This window comes from Lepisosteus oculatus, chromosome 13 (assembly GCF_040954835.1).
Source record: "Lepisosteus oculatus isolate fLepOcu1 chromosome 13, fLepOcu1.hap2, whole genome shotgun sequence".
Lineage (NCBI taxonomy): Eukaryota > Metazoa > Chordata > Actinopteri > Semionotiformes > Lepisosteidae > Lepisosteus > Lepisosteus oculatus.
In genome coordinates, this window is record NC_090708.1 from 11,592,951 (window position 1) to 11,608,269 (window position 15,319).

General features: G+C 42.6%; 3 protein-coding genes across 8 annotated transcripts in view; 2 read left to right on the plus strand and 1 right to left on the minus strand.

Moving 5' to 3' along the window:
- Positions 1–6,484, plus strand: part of vwa5b2 (von Willebrand factor A domain containing 5B2) — a 29,065-nt gene extending 22,581 nt beyond the window's left edge. For all 5 annotated transcript variants that reach the window (XM_069197257.1, XM_069197261.1, XM_069197258.1 and 2 more), the window contains 7 exons: positions 26–331; positions 1,378–1,515; positions 2,098–2,226; positions 3,193–3,243; positions 4,094–4,193; positions 4,495–4,618; positions 4,949–6,484. In XM_069197257.1, the coding sequence (XP_069053358.1) occupies positions 26–331; positions 1,378–1,515; positions 2,098–2,226; positions 3,193–3,243; positions 4,094–4,193; positions 4,495–4,618; positions 4,949–5,605 (1,505 nt within the window). In that variant the 3' untranslated portion in view covers positions 5,606–6,484. The remainder of the gene's footprint in view (positions 1–25; positions 332–1,377; positions 1,516–2,097; positions 2,227–3,192; positions 3,244–4,093; positions 4,194–4,494; positions 4,619–4,948) is intronic.
- A 184-nt stretch (positions 6,485–6,668) lies between these two features.
- On the minus strand, positions 6,669–13,102 carry alg3 (ALG3 alpha-1,3- mannosyltransferase). The gene is made up of 9 exons (XM_069197262.1): positions 12,878–13,102; positions 12,052–12,151; positions 11,185–11,332; positions 10,849–11,009; positions 10,296–10,416; positions 10,008–10,213; positions 9,775–9,852; positions 9,506–9,649; positions 6,669–8,173 (listed from the first exon to the last, which is right to left on the minus strand). Exons 1-9 carry the CDS (start codon positions 13,056–13,058, stop codon positions 8,005–8,007), a joined length of 1,308 nt encoding a protein of 435 aa, XP_069053363.1. The 5' UTR covers positions 13,059–13,102; the 3' UTR covers positions 6,669–8,004.
- Positions 13,103–13,966: 864 nt separating this feature from the next.
- The window catches only part of ece2a (endothelin converting enzyme 2a), a 114,027-nt gene continuing 112,674 nt past the window's right edge, over positions 13,967–15,319 (plus strand). For both annotated transcript variants that reach the window (XM_015361263.2, XM_006637760.3), the window contains exon 1: positions 13,967–14,126. In XM_015361263.2, the coding sequence (XP_015216749.2) occupies positions 13,967–14,126 (160 nt within the window). The remainder of the gene's footprint in view (positions 14,127–15,319) is intronic.

Consider the following 15,319-nt stretch of genomic DNA (forward strand, 5'->3'; position numbering starts at 1 on the left):
CTTTCTTCTCTTCCCCTGGCTTCAGACAGCCTCCTGTTCCCTGCCTCCCCGCTGGACTGGGACTCCTTTACAGATCCTGAGTATCTCTTCACTGCGGCTCCTGCTGAGGAAACCCCTCCTCCTCTGACCCAGTGCCGTTCCATCATTCAAGGCCTTTTGGCTGGCAAGCCAGTGTCCTGGGAAGTGAAGGTCAACCTGGAGCTGTTGCTGGTTCCACAGGGGCCTGGCAGCAGAACGGATGGCTGGGAGGAGATGATGCATCAGCTGACTGCTCGTTCTGTCATCCGGGACTTTGAGAACATGGCTGAGAGGGAGTCAGACATTGAGCACGGTGAGAAAGAAGCACCCTACAGGGTGGATACTGTATGTCAGTCTTCATGTTAGACGTGCACCAGGTGTAATAAAGCAATTTACTGGTCCTTGAATAGGATACTCATTGAGCTATGAGTGCCATTGAAAGCAAAATCTGACTATTTCAGATTAGTTAACAAAATGTTAACAATTTTTGATACCCAACCAATTTGGAAATGTCAGCTATTTCGTTATATCCAAAATCACAGAGATTTGTGAAATAAGCAGAGAGGATTGAGGAAAGGCAGCCATGCTCCTCTGACCTCTGACCTCTGACCTCTCCACCCAAGTGAACCATTCATCCTTTGACTCTGTGTAACCCCTTCGCTCCAATACCCGGCAAGAAAATTAGTGTGGAAGAAGGAAGCAGTGTTATCTCTCACTGATGTCACAGCAGGCATCTGAGAAGTTGCATGTGATGCTGTTTTCTGTACAACCAAAAGAGTTCTGGTGGACCAGCCTCAGAGACAACAACAATCTGCTGCACCACCATCTGGGGAATCCAAGTTACAGCTGACTTGTGACATGACCCACAGTTGAACCCAAGACATATTGAGTGTAGATTTCTTCTACACTAAAGCAAACACCTTTACTGTTTGAGCAACAGCAAACAGCAAACTCAACAGCGAATTCATTTTGAAATGCGAATTAGCTTGTGATATCATACAGATATTGTGAAACAGCATTTCATCAATGAATTCCAATACTTTGGGATTTTTTTCCTTATCACTGAAGTTATATCCTTGTGGGTGCCTATAAATTATTACAAGCTTGGTCATTCATCAGCTCAGCACGCTGTGATCCATTTGATTGCAGGCAAATGTTTTCCATTTGTTTCCCCACAAACCTCTTTCCTGAATTCAGATCTTTTCCTTCTAGGAACCCACTCATTGGGTGTTGCTGGACAGTCTTTCTTTGTGGTTATCAGATGAAATGTGGCTTAACTGTTGGCAAACTGAATATTGTTACTCTAAGTTCGGTCACCATAGGTTTTTGTATCCTAAATGTCTTGTTTTTTGTGAACAGGGCCAGCTAAGAGATATCGTACGAAAGCCATTCAAACAAGCAAGGGCTGTAACACCATCAGCATGTACACAGCCTTCACAGTTGTTGACGCCAGCACTAACGAGGGCTTGGTAGGCTCTTTGGAAGTGCGAAATGCAGGTACAGTACTTCACTAATGCTTTGACATGGTCAACAGAACATTATAACCTAAGTGCACTTAGAAATGAAGATGAGATTGTGCTCTATTTTGGTGTGTGAAGGGAAAAATGGACTGCCTTCCCTTTGAGATGTTTTTTTTCTGAGCATCTTTTAAGTGTGAATGCCTGTGTGTGTGCCCAGCATTGGACTGGCGTCCCGTCCACGGTGTGTCACACCTCGCACCCACTGCTTTCTGGAATAGGCTCCCCCCTGAGCCTGAATTGGATGAAATGGTTAAAAAATGGATAGTAATGAGTCGTCTAAAATTTCAATGTCTTCATCACAAAAATGTAAAACTACAATGCCCAAGTCAAAATACAGTAAAGGTTTTACCTTCGTAATTTCTTGTACTGTACCTTTGTCAAAATCACAAAAGAAAGATCAATTCTGTATACTGCATGTGTACAGTGTAATACAGGGAAGAAAGGCATGCCCATTCCAAGCTGTTTCTTAGTGTGCTGCATTAGAATTGAAGGAATGACATTGTTAAAAAGTTTACGTCTTCCGACATATTGGATTAATCTTGAGTGCTGTGATTGACAGGGGTGCGTTTTGGGACTCACAGGAGCTCCCACTCAAGCAGTCGGCGGCAGAGGACATACTCTATGGGGCTGGGCCGCAGACCTTCCAGCCACGACTCGGAGGAGTTTGAAGACACATTCTTGTCCACAGGTAATAACCCACAACTCTCTGGTTCCCTCTACCTTCGCTGTTCTACAGACTGACATGCAGCAGACGGCAGCACTTTTCATGCCCAGTGTCCTCCAGAGAAAACACTGTATTTCCTGATCTGTTCATATTCTGAGAATATTCTGAGATAATAATAATTGCTTACACTTATATAGCGCTTTTGTGGACACTCCACTCAAAGCACTTTACAGGTAATGACAGTCACCACCAATGTGTAGTCCCCACCTGGATGATGGGACAGCAGCCATAGTGCGCCAGAACGCTCACCACACATCAGCTATCAGTGGGGAGGAGAGCAGAGTAATGAAACCAATTCATAGATGGGGATTATTAGGAGGCCATGATTGGTGAGGGCCAACACCGGGGTTACACCCCTACTCTTTTCAAGAAACACCCTGGGATTTTTAATGACCACAGAGTCAGGACCTCGGTTTTCCGTCTCATCCGAAGGACGGTGCCTGTTTACAGTATAGTGTCCCCGTCACTATACTGGGGCATTAGGACCCACATGGACCACAGGGTGAGCACCCCCTGCTGGTCCCACTAACACCTCTTCCAGCAGCAACCTTAGTTTTCCCCAGGAGGTCTCCCATCCAGGTACTGACCAGGCTCACACCTGCTTAGCTTCAGTGGGTTGCCAGTTGTGAGTTGCAGGGTGATATGGCTGCTGGCATGATGTGTTGCCTTAAGGGATGTAATCCAACTCCCCAAAAACTGAGAGTAGGTACATGGGCAGTCCATTGGGTAAACCATTAAGCCCCATTTAATGGTGCTGTATTATTAGAAACTGAATAAAGGTTTGATGATATTTGGCACATCGGATCATTTGGTTACTAGTAGCAAATTAATCCCTGTATCTCCCTCAGTTTCTTCTTGATATATTCCAAAGTTTTAGCAAATTAAAATGTCTTGGTTCTCAGCTACCCACTTCTCCTATTCTGTCCCCAGACAGGGATGATACTCCTGCCTCACCTCGCAGCATGACATCCTGCGACAGCAGTGAGTACCACCAGTACCTGTTTAATGTGGCATTGTGTCTTTCATTCTTAAAAGTTTAAATATTTCATTACATTAATATCCGCCTCGGGACTGGGTAATTCCAGTGTTCAGGATGCTGACGTGCTTAGTGGAGTTTATAACGGACGTTCGGGAGGGATGACAACAACCAAGTACAATCAGACTCAGCTGTCAGTAAATAGCAATCACTCCAAACAATCCATTCCTCTCCCAGATGCTATAAATACCTACGAGATCCCTATCTCTCTCTCTTGCATCCCACCTCCACCTCTGCAGCTGTCCCTTGGTCACCCTGCGTGGGGTCCTGGTCTCCTTGTCCTCTGGCTGGGAGGTTAAGCCAAGCAGGTTAAACCACAATTTCGCTCCATGACGCTTTTGTCTTGGATGTTGGCATTCCTAGTGAATTCCAAAGATTCCTTACGGTGGGATGCAGTATAAAGCTGACCCAGGTTCACATTCTTTTGCTGTTAATAGACCGTGTGAAGGATGTTCCGTACTGTAAAAGAATGCCTTTGTGTACAGTTTGGGTGTGAGGAATGTAAAATGATTCTTAATTAGATTTTGCTGTTTATTTTCACTATATAACCAAGTCACAGCTAAAACCCCTTTGATGAACCAGCTTCAGGTGTGAAATAAAGTCATTTAAATATACAGAATTCAGACTAATAAAGCATCCTTGAAATCTGGAATGGGTCTACTGTTACAGCTCATCCAAATAATAAGTAAGTCTCTGTTTGGAGGAGAGTGCTGCTGGCATTTCAAGATCAATAAAGCAGAGCTCTGGCATGCTAGGCCTGTTTCACATATCATTAATATCTGCTGTGTTGTGAAGGTACAGGAGGTAGCTGGTACCCAGCCAGCCCCTCTGCCATGTCAGTGCGTTCCCAGCGCTCTGTGGAGAGCAAGTCTGCGGACAGCTTCTTTGGCTCCAGGTAAGCCCTTGTCATGACTCACAGCATGGCACTTGAAGGAATTATTAATTTTCCTTTGAATGTCTTTTAAGCTTCTGGCTAATGTAAACACTCTTCGTTTCATGATGGTTACAGCACTATCCAAGGCATGTGCATGTCAGACTAAGAAAAGCTGATGTGATATCAAAAAGAATGCCTTTGATAAAAAAGGACCTAAAATGGTACTGAAACGTAAACAAAGTACTCACAGTTTTAGTGAGGAATGCCAAAGATGGCTGTAAAGCACATCTGTATAAGGGTCAGTATGTGCATTTGTGCGCAGATTCAGCCTAGGAAGACTCAGAAGCTCCAACTCTTCAACAAAGCAGGTGCCCCTCAAGCCACATTGTCTGTCTGCTGAGACAGAGAGATCCTCTGAAGCAGAGACTATCGACTACCTGCCTCTGGTAAGGCTGCCGCACTGTTATCCAACTGTTGTACTCCAGATGCATATACTGCACCTTGCTGGCTTTTTCAGGTATTACAGTGAGCACTGGAGTTGTTTGGTATGAAACCAAGAAAAACCATGAATGTTTACCTTCCCTTCTTAGGTGAAGGATACACATCAGCAGCCCCATAATAGTCTATCTTCCTTTCTTTTTCCAAAATAAGTAAGAAATACACTGATTTTAAAACCAAGAACAATGTACACATGCTTTCTGCGCACACAGTATTGCAAATGCTAATGTACAGAATATATTGACATGCCCTTTTTCTCCCTGTTACTCTGAGTTTAGGTGCGCCTGCAGCTGGCGTCGGGGGCGTTCCTCCTCACCGATCTGTACTCGGAGTACGTTCAGATCCCCCTGGAGCGCCTGAAGAGAGCCTCCCCCTTCTCCAGCCACCGCAGCAGCCTGAGCCCCCCATCCCGCTGCACCTCCCCCCGCACCCCTGCCAAGCCCGCGGCCCCTCACGCCCCGGAAGCCGAGCCGGGACCCAGCCGGGAGCGTTTCTCCGAGGGGGACCCAATGAACGCCCTCCTGGACTGCCTGCGCTCAGACGGGGTGTGTTCCGACCCGGGCGGGGGGTTCCAGCAGGCGGACAGCGGGCGAGGGTCCGAGACAGACATGTTCGAGGGCTCACCCGTGCAGTCCGAGGCCGGAGGGGCCAGTCTGGAGCCCTCAGGGGAGCAGCTGGCTCAGCAGGACCTGCAGAGCTCCAGCTGGGCGACCGCGGTGGCGCTGGCCTGGCTGGAGCACCAGTGCGCGGGGTTCTTTGTGGAGTGGGAGCTCATTGCTGCCAAGGCCGACTCCTGGCTGCGGGCCCAGCAGCTACCCGAGGGCATAGATCTGGCGGGCTTAAAAGGGGCGGCCCGGCAGCTGTTTCTGCTACTGCGCCACTGGGATGAGAACATCAAACTCAACATGCTGTGCTACAATCCCAACAACGTTTGAATCCAAGGGATAAAGACTGGGATTACTCGAATCAATACAATCCTATTCCAAGTGGTTCACCACTAATAATAGTACACCATTCAGTGTGCATTAAGAACTACCTTTATAAGCAAATGTAAATATCTGATTTGGCCATTTTGATTTCTTGACAATGTTCCTTCCCTGTTGGCAGCTCCATTTTTTTTAAGAGTTAAAGCTTTTCTTAAGACTTTTGTGTTTTTGAAAAGCTATAAACGATAATTTTACCTGCTTTGCCGATTGGCAGTTTTTATTTAAAATGGAACACAAATTCAAACGATTTTCTGCATTTATCTGCCATTTAAACAGGGTAATCACTTCTTGTCAATAAATCTGAAATGACATAAAATTTGCTTATTTAGATAATTGTATGGCAGTGAGAGGTGTGCGTGGTACTCTGTTCCTGACAACAGTGGATCATAAGAATCTGACAGCTCTGTGACCTGACTCACTGCTGTTCAGGTTACTTGAAGGCTTTCTGTAATGGGTTTGGAGGAAGGAGGCCAAATCTTATAACCGGAAACGTGCTGCATGCACTCTGGTTTTACAAGAGAAAAGGATGCTTTATTACCCAAGGTGCCAACATGATAAACCAAATAGTTTTTACTCAGTTTCTCACTGCAAGGTTTAAAGAATAAAAATGGCATATGCATTAATGTGTTGTGAATGTACGTGAAAATCAGTATATACTTCCAAATTGAAAACATGTTTAGAAAGAATAGTTTTATTTTCTTTTATTTTTAAGATGTGGTGTGTATGGAATGAAATAGTACTCTGAATCAATTTTACTGTTAAATTCTGTACAGCATATTCAGAAATAAAATAAATGAACAGAACTCATTTCTGTTTGAAACAAACCAACCTTCAAAAAGGTCACAAGAGTTTCTTTCACCCATCATGTACAGGTTCCTAAATAAGAAAACTTGTTTTCCAACGATAATTGGACACTAATATTACAAAAAGGCAATATATATAGCTATGTGCTATGGAAAACTAAACTTGACCCAATTCCCCCTCTGCAAATGTCAAGCATGCACACTTCACCAATAATCCTAAACATAGAATTTTATTTAGTTTAAATCCCCATTTAACACAACTCAGTCAAACCAATAAGGATTCTCAATGTTTTCTGAAGAATCCCAATTTAAACAAAATCAAACAGATACATATAATGAATATAAATACTTCGAGTCTTAATGAAATGCTAAAGCACAACTGCAGGTCATCTGAAAAATCATAATCATTATTAGAGCAGGTCGACTGTATAAGAATTGATCAATTTTACATACAGGCTAGAATTAGGGTTACACATTTCCTTCTTCTGGGGGCCTTCTAGATCTTTTTCCGCCCCTGGTTGGCACCTTTGTCACAGGATATTAATGCTGAAGACAACACTGGAAGCTGTCATAATTTTGAGAAACGAATAATATTCAAAATACAGACAACTGTTAAGAATAATCCCTTGTATATTCAGTTCCATTCACATATCTGGAGATATGAATAATTAAGAAAAACCCCTTTTCTGCCCCCAGTACATGCCAAAAAATACTGTATAAAGTTAAAAACGCATGTGAGCTATTCCAATAAACACGCATGGCAGGTTGTACGTACCCATTGTGTCATTTTTAAAGTATAAAAACACAACCAAATGCGCATACCTGATTTTTTCAGAATAATGAATCAAGTGACCAATGGAGCAAGCTCTAATAAAGAAGAAAACTTTAAAAGATGTTTCAAGGTACAGCATTATTAACTGGTATTTTAACATGAGCGCCTTTCTGAAACAAACAAGACCTATTTACTGCTTTCCTAAAAAAACAGTGTTTAACAAGACCCAGGGTGAAGATGAAAAAACAAATTCTGAAAGATGTGGAGAAAAAAGTCAATTACTCAACATTACATTTTGAGGAATCTGACAGTCATCGGACTATACGTTACAGACTTCACCAACGGAGAGGCTGTTTGGACCATCATGACAACAATTTGCAAAAAATGTAGTAAAAAAATATATATTACAAACTGTCCTTCAACACTGGTGAAACTTTATTTGATTTCACACCTGAATTTTTAATCTTCGAGCGTAGGAATTCCACATAAAACAGCAAATTAGGTCTTAAAAAATCAAAACAAAAGGGGGACATGAAAAAATTGCGTAATCTAAATTTAACCATTTTACTGTCAATCAACGGACGGCACGACTTTAGTCTCTGAGCTATGGAAAGGAGAAGCTGCCTTTTCTATTTCTGGAGACTAAAAGAATAGGTTTTTGGGGGGATTTAAGACTGGTTTCTTTGACCTCTGCTTTTCCCTGCTGCACCTCATACAGTATGTCCTCGTTCCCAGAGCTTGTGAGCATCCAGGCAGGATGCACAGGTGTGAGCTCACTGCTGTTTCCGTTGCCGAGCGGACTCCGCGGCAACAGGGGCGGGGGGCGGGGCATGCCACAGGGACAGCAGGATGATGAGGTGACAGACGTGCAGCGCGGCGGAGCTGTAGACGGTGGAAGGGTAGGTATTCCATGACAGCTCGATCAGCCCCAGGATCAGCACCCTGCCACGACAGTTATCCCGTTATTTCAACCCTGTCGTCAGCCCGCTGCCACGCCACTCTTAAATCACTCCTGAACTGGATGATGATAATAATAATAATAATAATAATAATAATAATAATAATAATAATAAACTTTATTTTATATACAGCCTTTAAAGGTGGCTTCTCAAAGCGCTTGATAACACAATTCAATGCTTGTGCATCACATGTTCCAGTTTTCTGGTTTTTAGTTCTTATTATATATGCTGCTTCACAGGCAGTGAATCATTTCCTATTGTTTTTGTTTAGACTGTCATGGTAATTAACAATTCTCTCACTATTCGACATTCATTATGTTTAGCGAAACGGTATTATGCTAAAACACAGAATTATATGCTAAAGTCTTACAGTCAAATTTTATTGTTCTGATGTTACTTTGCTTTTAAAGCACTTTTTCTGCATTAAACTTCGACAGCTCCTTTTCGGAAGCTATTTTATTGTTGGCTAATGTAAAAATAGATTTTTGTTGCATTTATGTTAAATGTCATCAGAGAACACACAATACACCACCCCGACAGAATAAAGAGAGCAACAAAATGATAGAGGAAGCAATTGGATTTTAGAATATACCCAGATCTTAAATAAGAAAGCTATATCAGAGAGGTAAACTAGACAATAAAAGCATGGTATACTTGTTTATATTATGAAATGTTGTAACACTCTCTCTAATACCCTTTATGGCTGAATGAAGGAGAGGTAAAAGAAATCAGAATTTTATCAGAGATTTCTGAGCGTCTAGATAATGCTACAGTGATTAGTGATTCCCTAATTGGTTGATAACCAATTAGGTTAAATTTTGACATGTTCGAGTAAGGAAACAATTATATGAAAAAAAAATGTAACTATTTCTTTAAATTTACTTTTTCACTGGACTAAAAATGGATTACTTCAAATATTTGTTCACTACTTCACTTTTAGGTGTTTTGCAGATCCCTATTCTAGGGGTACTGAAGACAGTTCTTTATATCTTCGAATCAATTAAACAGTAATCAGAAATTTGAGGATTGTTACGAAGCCAAAAATTAAACTTCAATTCAGTGTTTTGTCATGCATCTGTCACATATGTAACATCCACTAACAGCCCAAATGAAATCATCATACAAGTGGAATAAATGTGCATTTTGTAAAATCCAATCTACACACGTGTGAAAGGGCTCAAGTATTGCTACCTGATAATTCTGAGGGTCTGTTGTAAATGAACACATTTAGAGATACTATATGCATGACCTGACCTCCTGCACCTGATCTGACTACAGAATGCCTACAGAAATATCAGAGTGGCCAGAATCCCACCTGAGCAGGTGTGCCAGCTTCTTCACTCCACCACTCCACAGCAGGTAGGGCAGGGTGTGGAAGTACCAGACATAGAACTGATAGTGCAGTGAGCGGCTGAAACACACACCGATGAAGTTGGATGTAAAGAGCGTGAAGACAATCTGTGCAAGGTGGTTAGGGAAGGATCGAATGATGACAGCAGACAGCATAAAATCTTGACAATCACAGGCGTCGTTATACGGTGCTCTTCTACTGAAGAGCTTGTCAGTAAATATGTATAAAGGATATGATCCGCAGTGAGTTTCTGCAATGGCTGTGGTCGCTGGCCTGGGTCCTTCAGTAACGTTGTAAGACTTTTGCCAGACCTGAAATCAAACAGGACTGATTTTAGTTTCATCTAGATAGATAGATACTTTATTGATCCCGTGAGGGAAATTGCAGAAATCTACACGGATGTCGATACATAAACATTACAGAAACTGTCTCTCAAGGAGCTCTAGGGGACACTTGGCTTTCCTACCTGTTCCATCGCCGCATAGCAAAAAGAAGCAAGGTGAGCAAGTGTGCCCCCAGCAGGGCAAGGTGGAAATAACGGCTCAGAAAGACCTCCTCGGGCAGAAACCGCCAGTTAACGGTCCACTTGAAGAGAAACTGGCGACCCAGGTCGAAAGAGCGGCTCAGATATCCCAGGGGATTCTCCAGGAGGAAGGGAAAGCCCAGTAACACCTAGGACAAAGAAGGAGCAAGTGTTAATTACAGCTCAAGAGGTAGAGGACAATATTCTACCACAACATGGTGCTTTACAAACCTGGATTGCAGCACAAAGGGCTAGCCTGGGAAGGGTCTTAACCAAGCCAAACTCCCACAGGAGCAGAAAAAGCAGGCCAGGAGCGAAGAGCAGCACGTTCATTTTCACAGACACTGCTAAACTGTCCACAACAGGAGAAGAGAGACAAGTCAACCTCTACCAACAGCAGAAAACCACTCACAAGAGCTTGTAGTTGTTCACTGAAGCATCTAAAGACAGTGGAGGTGCTGTCTTCAGGTGGGTATGTGTTGTATTGAAGGGCCTTCTTTACCTCTAATTCTTAACAGTGTATATATGCAGTATAGTAACACAGAGAAATCAGTTACAAGATTTAGAAACGTGAATGGGATCTATCAGTTACTTACTATAAGAAATATATATACTCAAACATCTGAATATGTAATTGAGAGCATTATGATACTTTTGGGCAAGACATTAAAGAAACCATTTATATCAGCTTTATTCAGTTAAATGACAATCTTTAGAAGTTAACCATTGGCCAGGGGACAGTATATACAGCTGACCTCAGCCAGCAAGACTGATTTAAACTTGCCTGTAGAGCCCACAGCCCATGGTCCAGTGGCCATCCAGGAAGAGATTGAGAGCACCAAAGAATAGCAACATCGCCACGGGGTCATTGAAGAGACGCAGGACGAAAATGGAGTGGATTCGATAGGAGGCACAGCACACAAAGAAGAACACATAGGGAGGAACCTGGATTACATCACCAGGGTTAGAGAAACACGTGAGGAGCACATCAGGGACAACTCTAAAAGCTTACATTTTAAAAACGATGCAAAGTCATGTGCGTATAACTGTCCTTCAGAGTCTAATGCCCTTCCCAAAACTGGATCAATTAAATCAACGCCAATTACTCCCACAAACTCACCTTCTGGGTGCGGTGGTATATACGGAAGACTAGCAGCAGCATGATGAGGTAGAAGGCAGCAAACAAGTACTGTCCCAGCCGAATATTCACCCCATGATCAGTCAAGTAGTACAGCACCGTGAATATGTAGACAAACCCAGCTGGGTACCTAGAAGGGTAAACCCGGTACAGGTGTGGTCCAGTATCACTTTCGTTCTTTGAAATTCAAATTCACAGAGCTCATCCAAATACCACTACCAATGAATTACAGCACTACCAAAGCAAAATATTTTATTTTAAGAATGATTACTTATCCCCCCCCACCCCATCTTTATACTCCTGCTTGAAATCCATTACCCTGTCTGATTCAATACCCTAAAGCTGTGTTAGCCAAGGACCACTGAAGCCCTTCTTCTGTGAAGATGATCATACCTTCTTGTGAAATTCTGTGTGCATGCAAAGGGGACCACGCAGAACATGTTTCTATGGATACAGACAGAGCATAACAGAAGGCACTAACACTGCTGACGTCCGTGAGAGGCTGTGCAGAGCACTCCTGTGCTATAAAACAGCCGGCACACATGCTGATGTGGTGCTGTCTGTTGCGTGCTGTCCTCATTAACAGGAACATGTTTCTCTCTGGTCCCATTTTTACGCAACTAATTTCATTGCTGCATTGCGCAGGTTCATGGAAGGTTTTTTTCCAACCTCTGGGTTTATAATACCTATAACACTCTCCGGATAGTGCCTGTACTTTTTTCAGAGCACACTTCATCAAGCCACCTACATCTCAAATAAGACAGGCTCTGAACCCTAACCTTGTTGTGTCCACAATGAACAGAATAAAAATGGAGATTTCTAAAAGTACATTATGAGAAAACAACTTACACCAGCGGTCCTGTATCTCCCTTCAGCTGGGCGTAATCGTATGTGCCATTAATAACTCCTTCCACTTCGTCCATGTACGCTTTCCAGTCTATTTCTGTGTCTTAGGCATGCAGAGAGAGTGAAAGACGAATAGGGTCAATCTACGGTTAAGAACAACTAAAACAACAAAACAATGAAGCAGTCACAGTAATTCAAAATACAGAATTATGTAATCAAAAGAAACTGATGCCTTTATGAGCATATAGCTTAAACAGAGCACGTCATTTAGAACGCGTCTGTTAAGATTATAAACGATGTATGTTTTTTTCAAAAAATGAAAACTGTTTCATTTCAGATGGTTAATTGAATAAATAAACGTCATATAATTTAATATCTACGAAAGCAGGCTTATCCTTTTACCTACTACACACGAAAATACTACTTCAAGAGACAAAATAGGATATTTTGTTATTCAGCTACTGTCCTCCACGTATTGGAATTTCTTTGAATCTCATTTGAAATTGCTATCGTGCTTCAAACGTGTTTACACCGAGCAACATTATTTAAATTTGCTGTCGAACTCTCACCGAGTCTAGCTGCAGTACATGTTGTGCAGTGAGAATACATTTTTAGTACAAAGTACGAACTAGTGAAAAAAGTTACAATTACAAACGCCAGGTGTTAATGAAGTGAAGTACGTTTTATTTCCAATGCAATTCCCTTTTCCCCCGAAAGTCCGGTGTTAATATTTTGTTGAAACCACACTTAAACTCGACGTGGCACAAGAGCTCTCCAGCACGAAATTGTCACACGAGCACATTTCACGTATACCCGCAGTTCCACTTACAAGCCACTCTGTTTATCACCCATATGTTGATCCAGATCTCCGCTATCCACAGCACTGCAGCGACCAAAAACGTGTACTCGGCTTTGAACAAGATCAAGTGCTTTTCCTGCCATAGTGCACGTAGAGTCCCCCAGATACGATACGGCGGACCCCCACATTTCTTCCTCCCAACCCCAGCCATCTCAATACAAGGAGAAAGACATCAGTGTCGCTAAAAACGAAGACCCTTCCGGTACTTTCTATGCCCCTGCCACAACAGAGATCGACATTTAAAAAACAATTTGAGGAAATCGCCAGACTAGTGTTTTATAATAGTGACGTTATGATATTCACAAATAGATGTTAATCCATCATGATTTACCCGATCGTATGAAGGAGATTGTTTATTTGTAAAAAGGAGGAATCGATCTTTCCAAGTTTTGTTTCTGCGGGGCCATATTTTGATGGACATCCCGAGAGCGGAAACAGTAACGTGTAAGTAAAAACTACCCTACACGTGGGTTAGGTATTTTGGTCAGTTCCATTAAAATTATATGAATTCTATAGAGAATTACTTATACTCTAATATTAGTGTGCTTTGTTTGCATTACATTAATGACAAACCACCAACCAATACATTTAAATGATTCATTTGTTCTTTTTTACTGTACTATTTTAGTGTAAAGGTATAATGTGAACTCTGAAGAAGTGTTTTTATTGTTTAAGAATTTAAACATCGTCACAAAGTAATAACATTGATATTTGTACAGAGTAGTGCAATGTTTGTCCCAATTATTTTCCTATTTAATTGTGACGAAAATGTGATTTGTAACTTTAAATACCATCACTAGCCAAGCGTACTCAGTAATGATGACGTTTCCTGAAGTGATGAAGGAACGATTGTGAATGAAACGGTTATGCATAACGTTAATTAAAAAACCTAATGATCCAGCAATTCAATTTTATTCCTTAACTTCACAGCTTCCAAACACCTCGGCGGCAGTGGAACTGGTATTTGCAAAGCTACTGCGTGGTACTTGAGAACTGGGCAAACCATCAATCGAAGGAGCTTTTTTTAGGAAAAAACAAAACAAACACTTGATGGAGCAAATGGAGCATTTGCCAGAGTGCAATTCAAGATACAAAGACGTGGAATACTGGGATGAAAGATACAAGAAGGAACAGTCGTTTGAGTGGTTCGGAGATTATTCGAAGTTCGAACATTTACTGGAACAGCACGTCAGAAAAGAGGATAAGATTCTGGTACTAGGTATGTTCACAATGATGGTTGTCCGACGATAACGGTTGTACTTTGTGGAGCTCATCTGTTTGGAAGATGAGCTGCACAAAGAAACCCGTGCGGGAGAGCTTCTTGAAGTGGGGCTATCCCGCTGTCTCGACCTCAGAAGCCAGGGTCCAGTGGGACGAGTAGTCGTCATGACTGGAGACTCCCTTGGTTGCAGTGGATGGCCATGACACCTTTCTCTGCCTTGTCATGCCCTTTGCGTGCCCTATAAATAAACTGGGGCATTAGGACCTACCCAGGCCACAGGGTGAGCACCCCCTGCTGGCTCCACCAACACCTTTTCCAGCAGCAACCTTAGTTTTCCCCAGGAGGTCTCCCATCCAGGTACTGGCCAGGCCCACACTTGCTTAGCTGCAGTGGGTTGTCAGTTGTGTGCTGCAGGGTGATATGGCTGCTGGTGTAGTCAAGATGATATTGTTGCTATTTACATATGATGATGCGGCAGCAGTGGAGAAGAAGTCAGTACTCTGGACAGGAGGGTGCAAAACCTGTCTGCTGTTGTACCCTTGAGCATGGTACTTTACTCGCATTGCTCCAGTAAAATGCCTTGGTGTATAAGTGGATACTCAACAGCAAAAAAAAATAATTAATAAGTGGTTAATTGTTAAAGAGAAATATAGCTAATTTAAAATAATTAAAAATTCCTTACACACTTAAACAGCACTTTTCTGGACACTCCACTCAAAGCGCTTCACAGGAAATGGGGACTCCCTTCCACCACCACCAAGGTGTAGCACCTACCTGGGTGATGTGACACAAGCCAAAGTGCATACAGTACGCTCACCACACAGCTCTCAGTAATGATGTCAATTCATAGATGGGGATCATTAGGATGTCATGATTGGTAAAAGCCAAGGACAAATTTGGCCTGGACACTGGGGTAACATCCCTGGTCTTTTCAAGAAATGCCCTGGGATTTGTAATGACCACAGAGAGTCAGGACCTCAGTTTTATGTTTAATCAAAGGGATGGTACCTTTTTTACTGTATAGTGTCCCCGTCACTATACTGGGGGTGTTAAAACCCACACAGACCACAGGATGAGCACCCCACTACTGACCCCTCTAATACTGCATCCAGCAGCAACTTAACTTTCCCAGGAGGTCTCCCATCCAGGCTGTGGCCAGACTCACACCTGCTTATCTTCAGTGGGTTGCC

Excerpts from the sequence above, each read along its gene's own strand:
- alg3 (XM_069197262.1), bottom strand. The coding sequence starts at position 13,058 with ATGGCTGGGGTTGGGAGGAAGAAATGTGGGGGTCCGCCGTATCGTATC. Across the intron at positions 10,417-10,848 it reads ATGGGCTGTGGGCTCTACAG|TTTAGCAGTGTCTGTGAAAA; the intron begins GCAAGTTTAAAT and ends TGTTGTGGACAG. Across the intron at positions 10,214-10,295 it reads CCCTTTGTGCTGCAATCCAG|GTGTTACTGGGCTTTCCCTT; the intron begins GTTTGTAAAGCA and ends TCTTTGTCCTAG.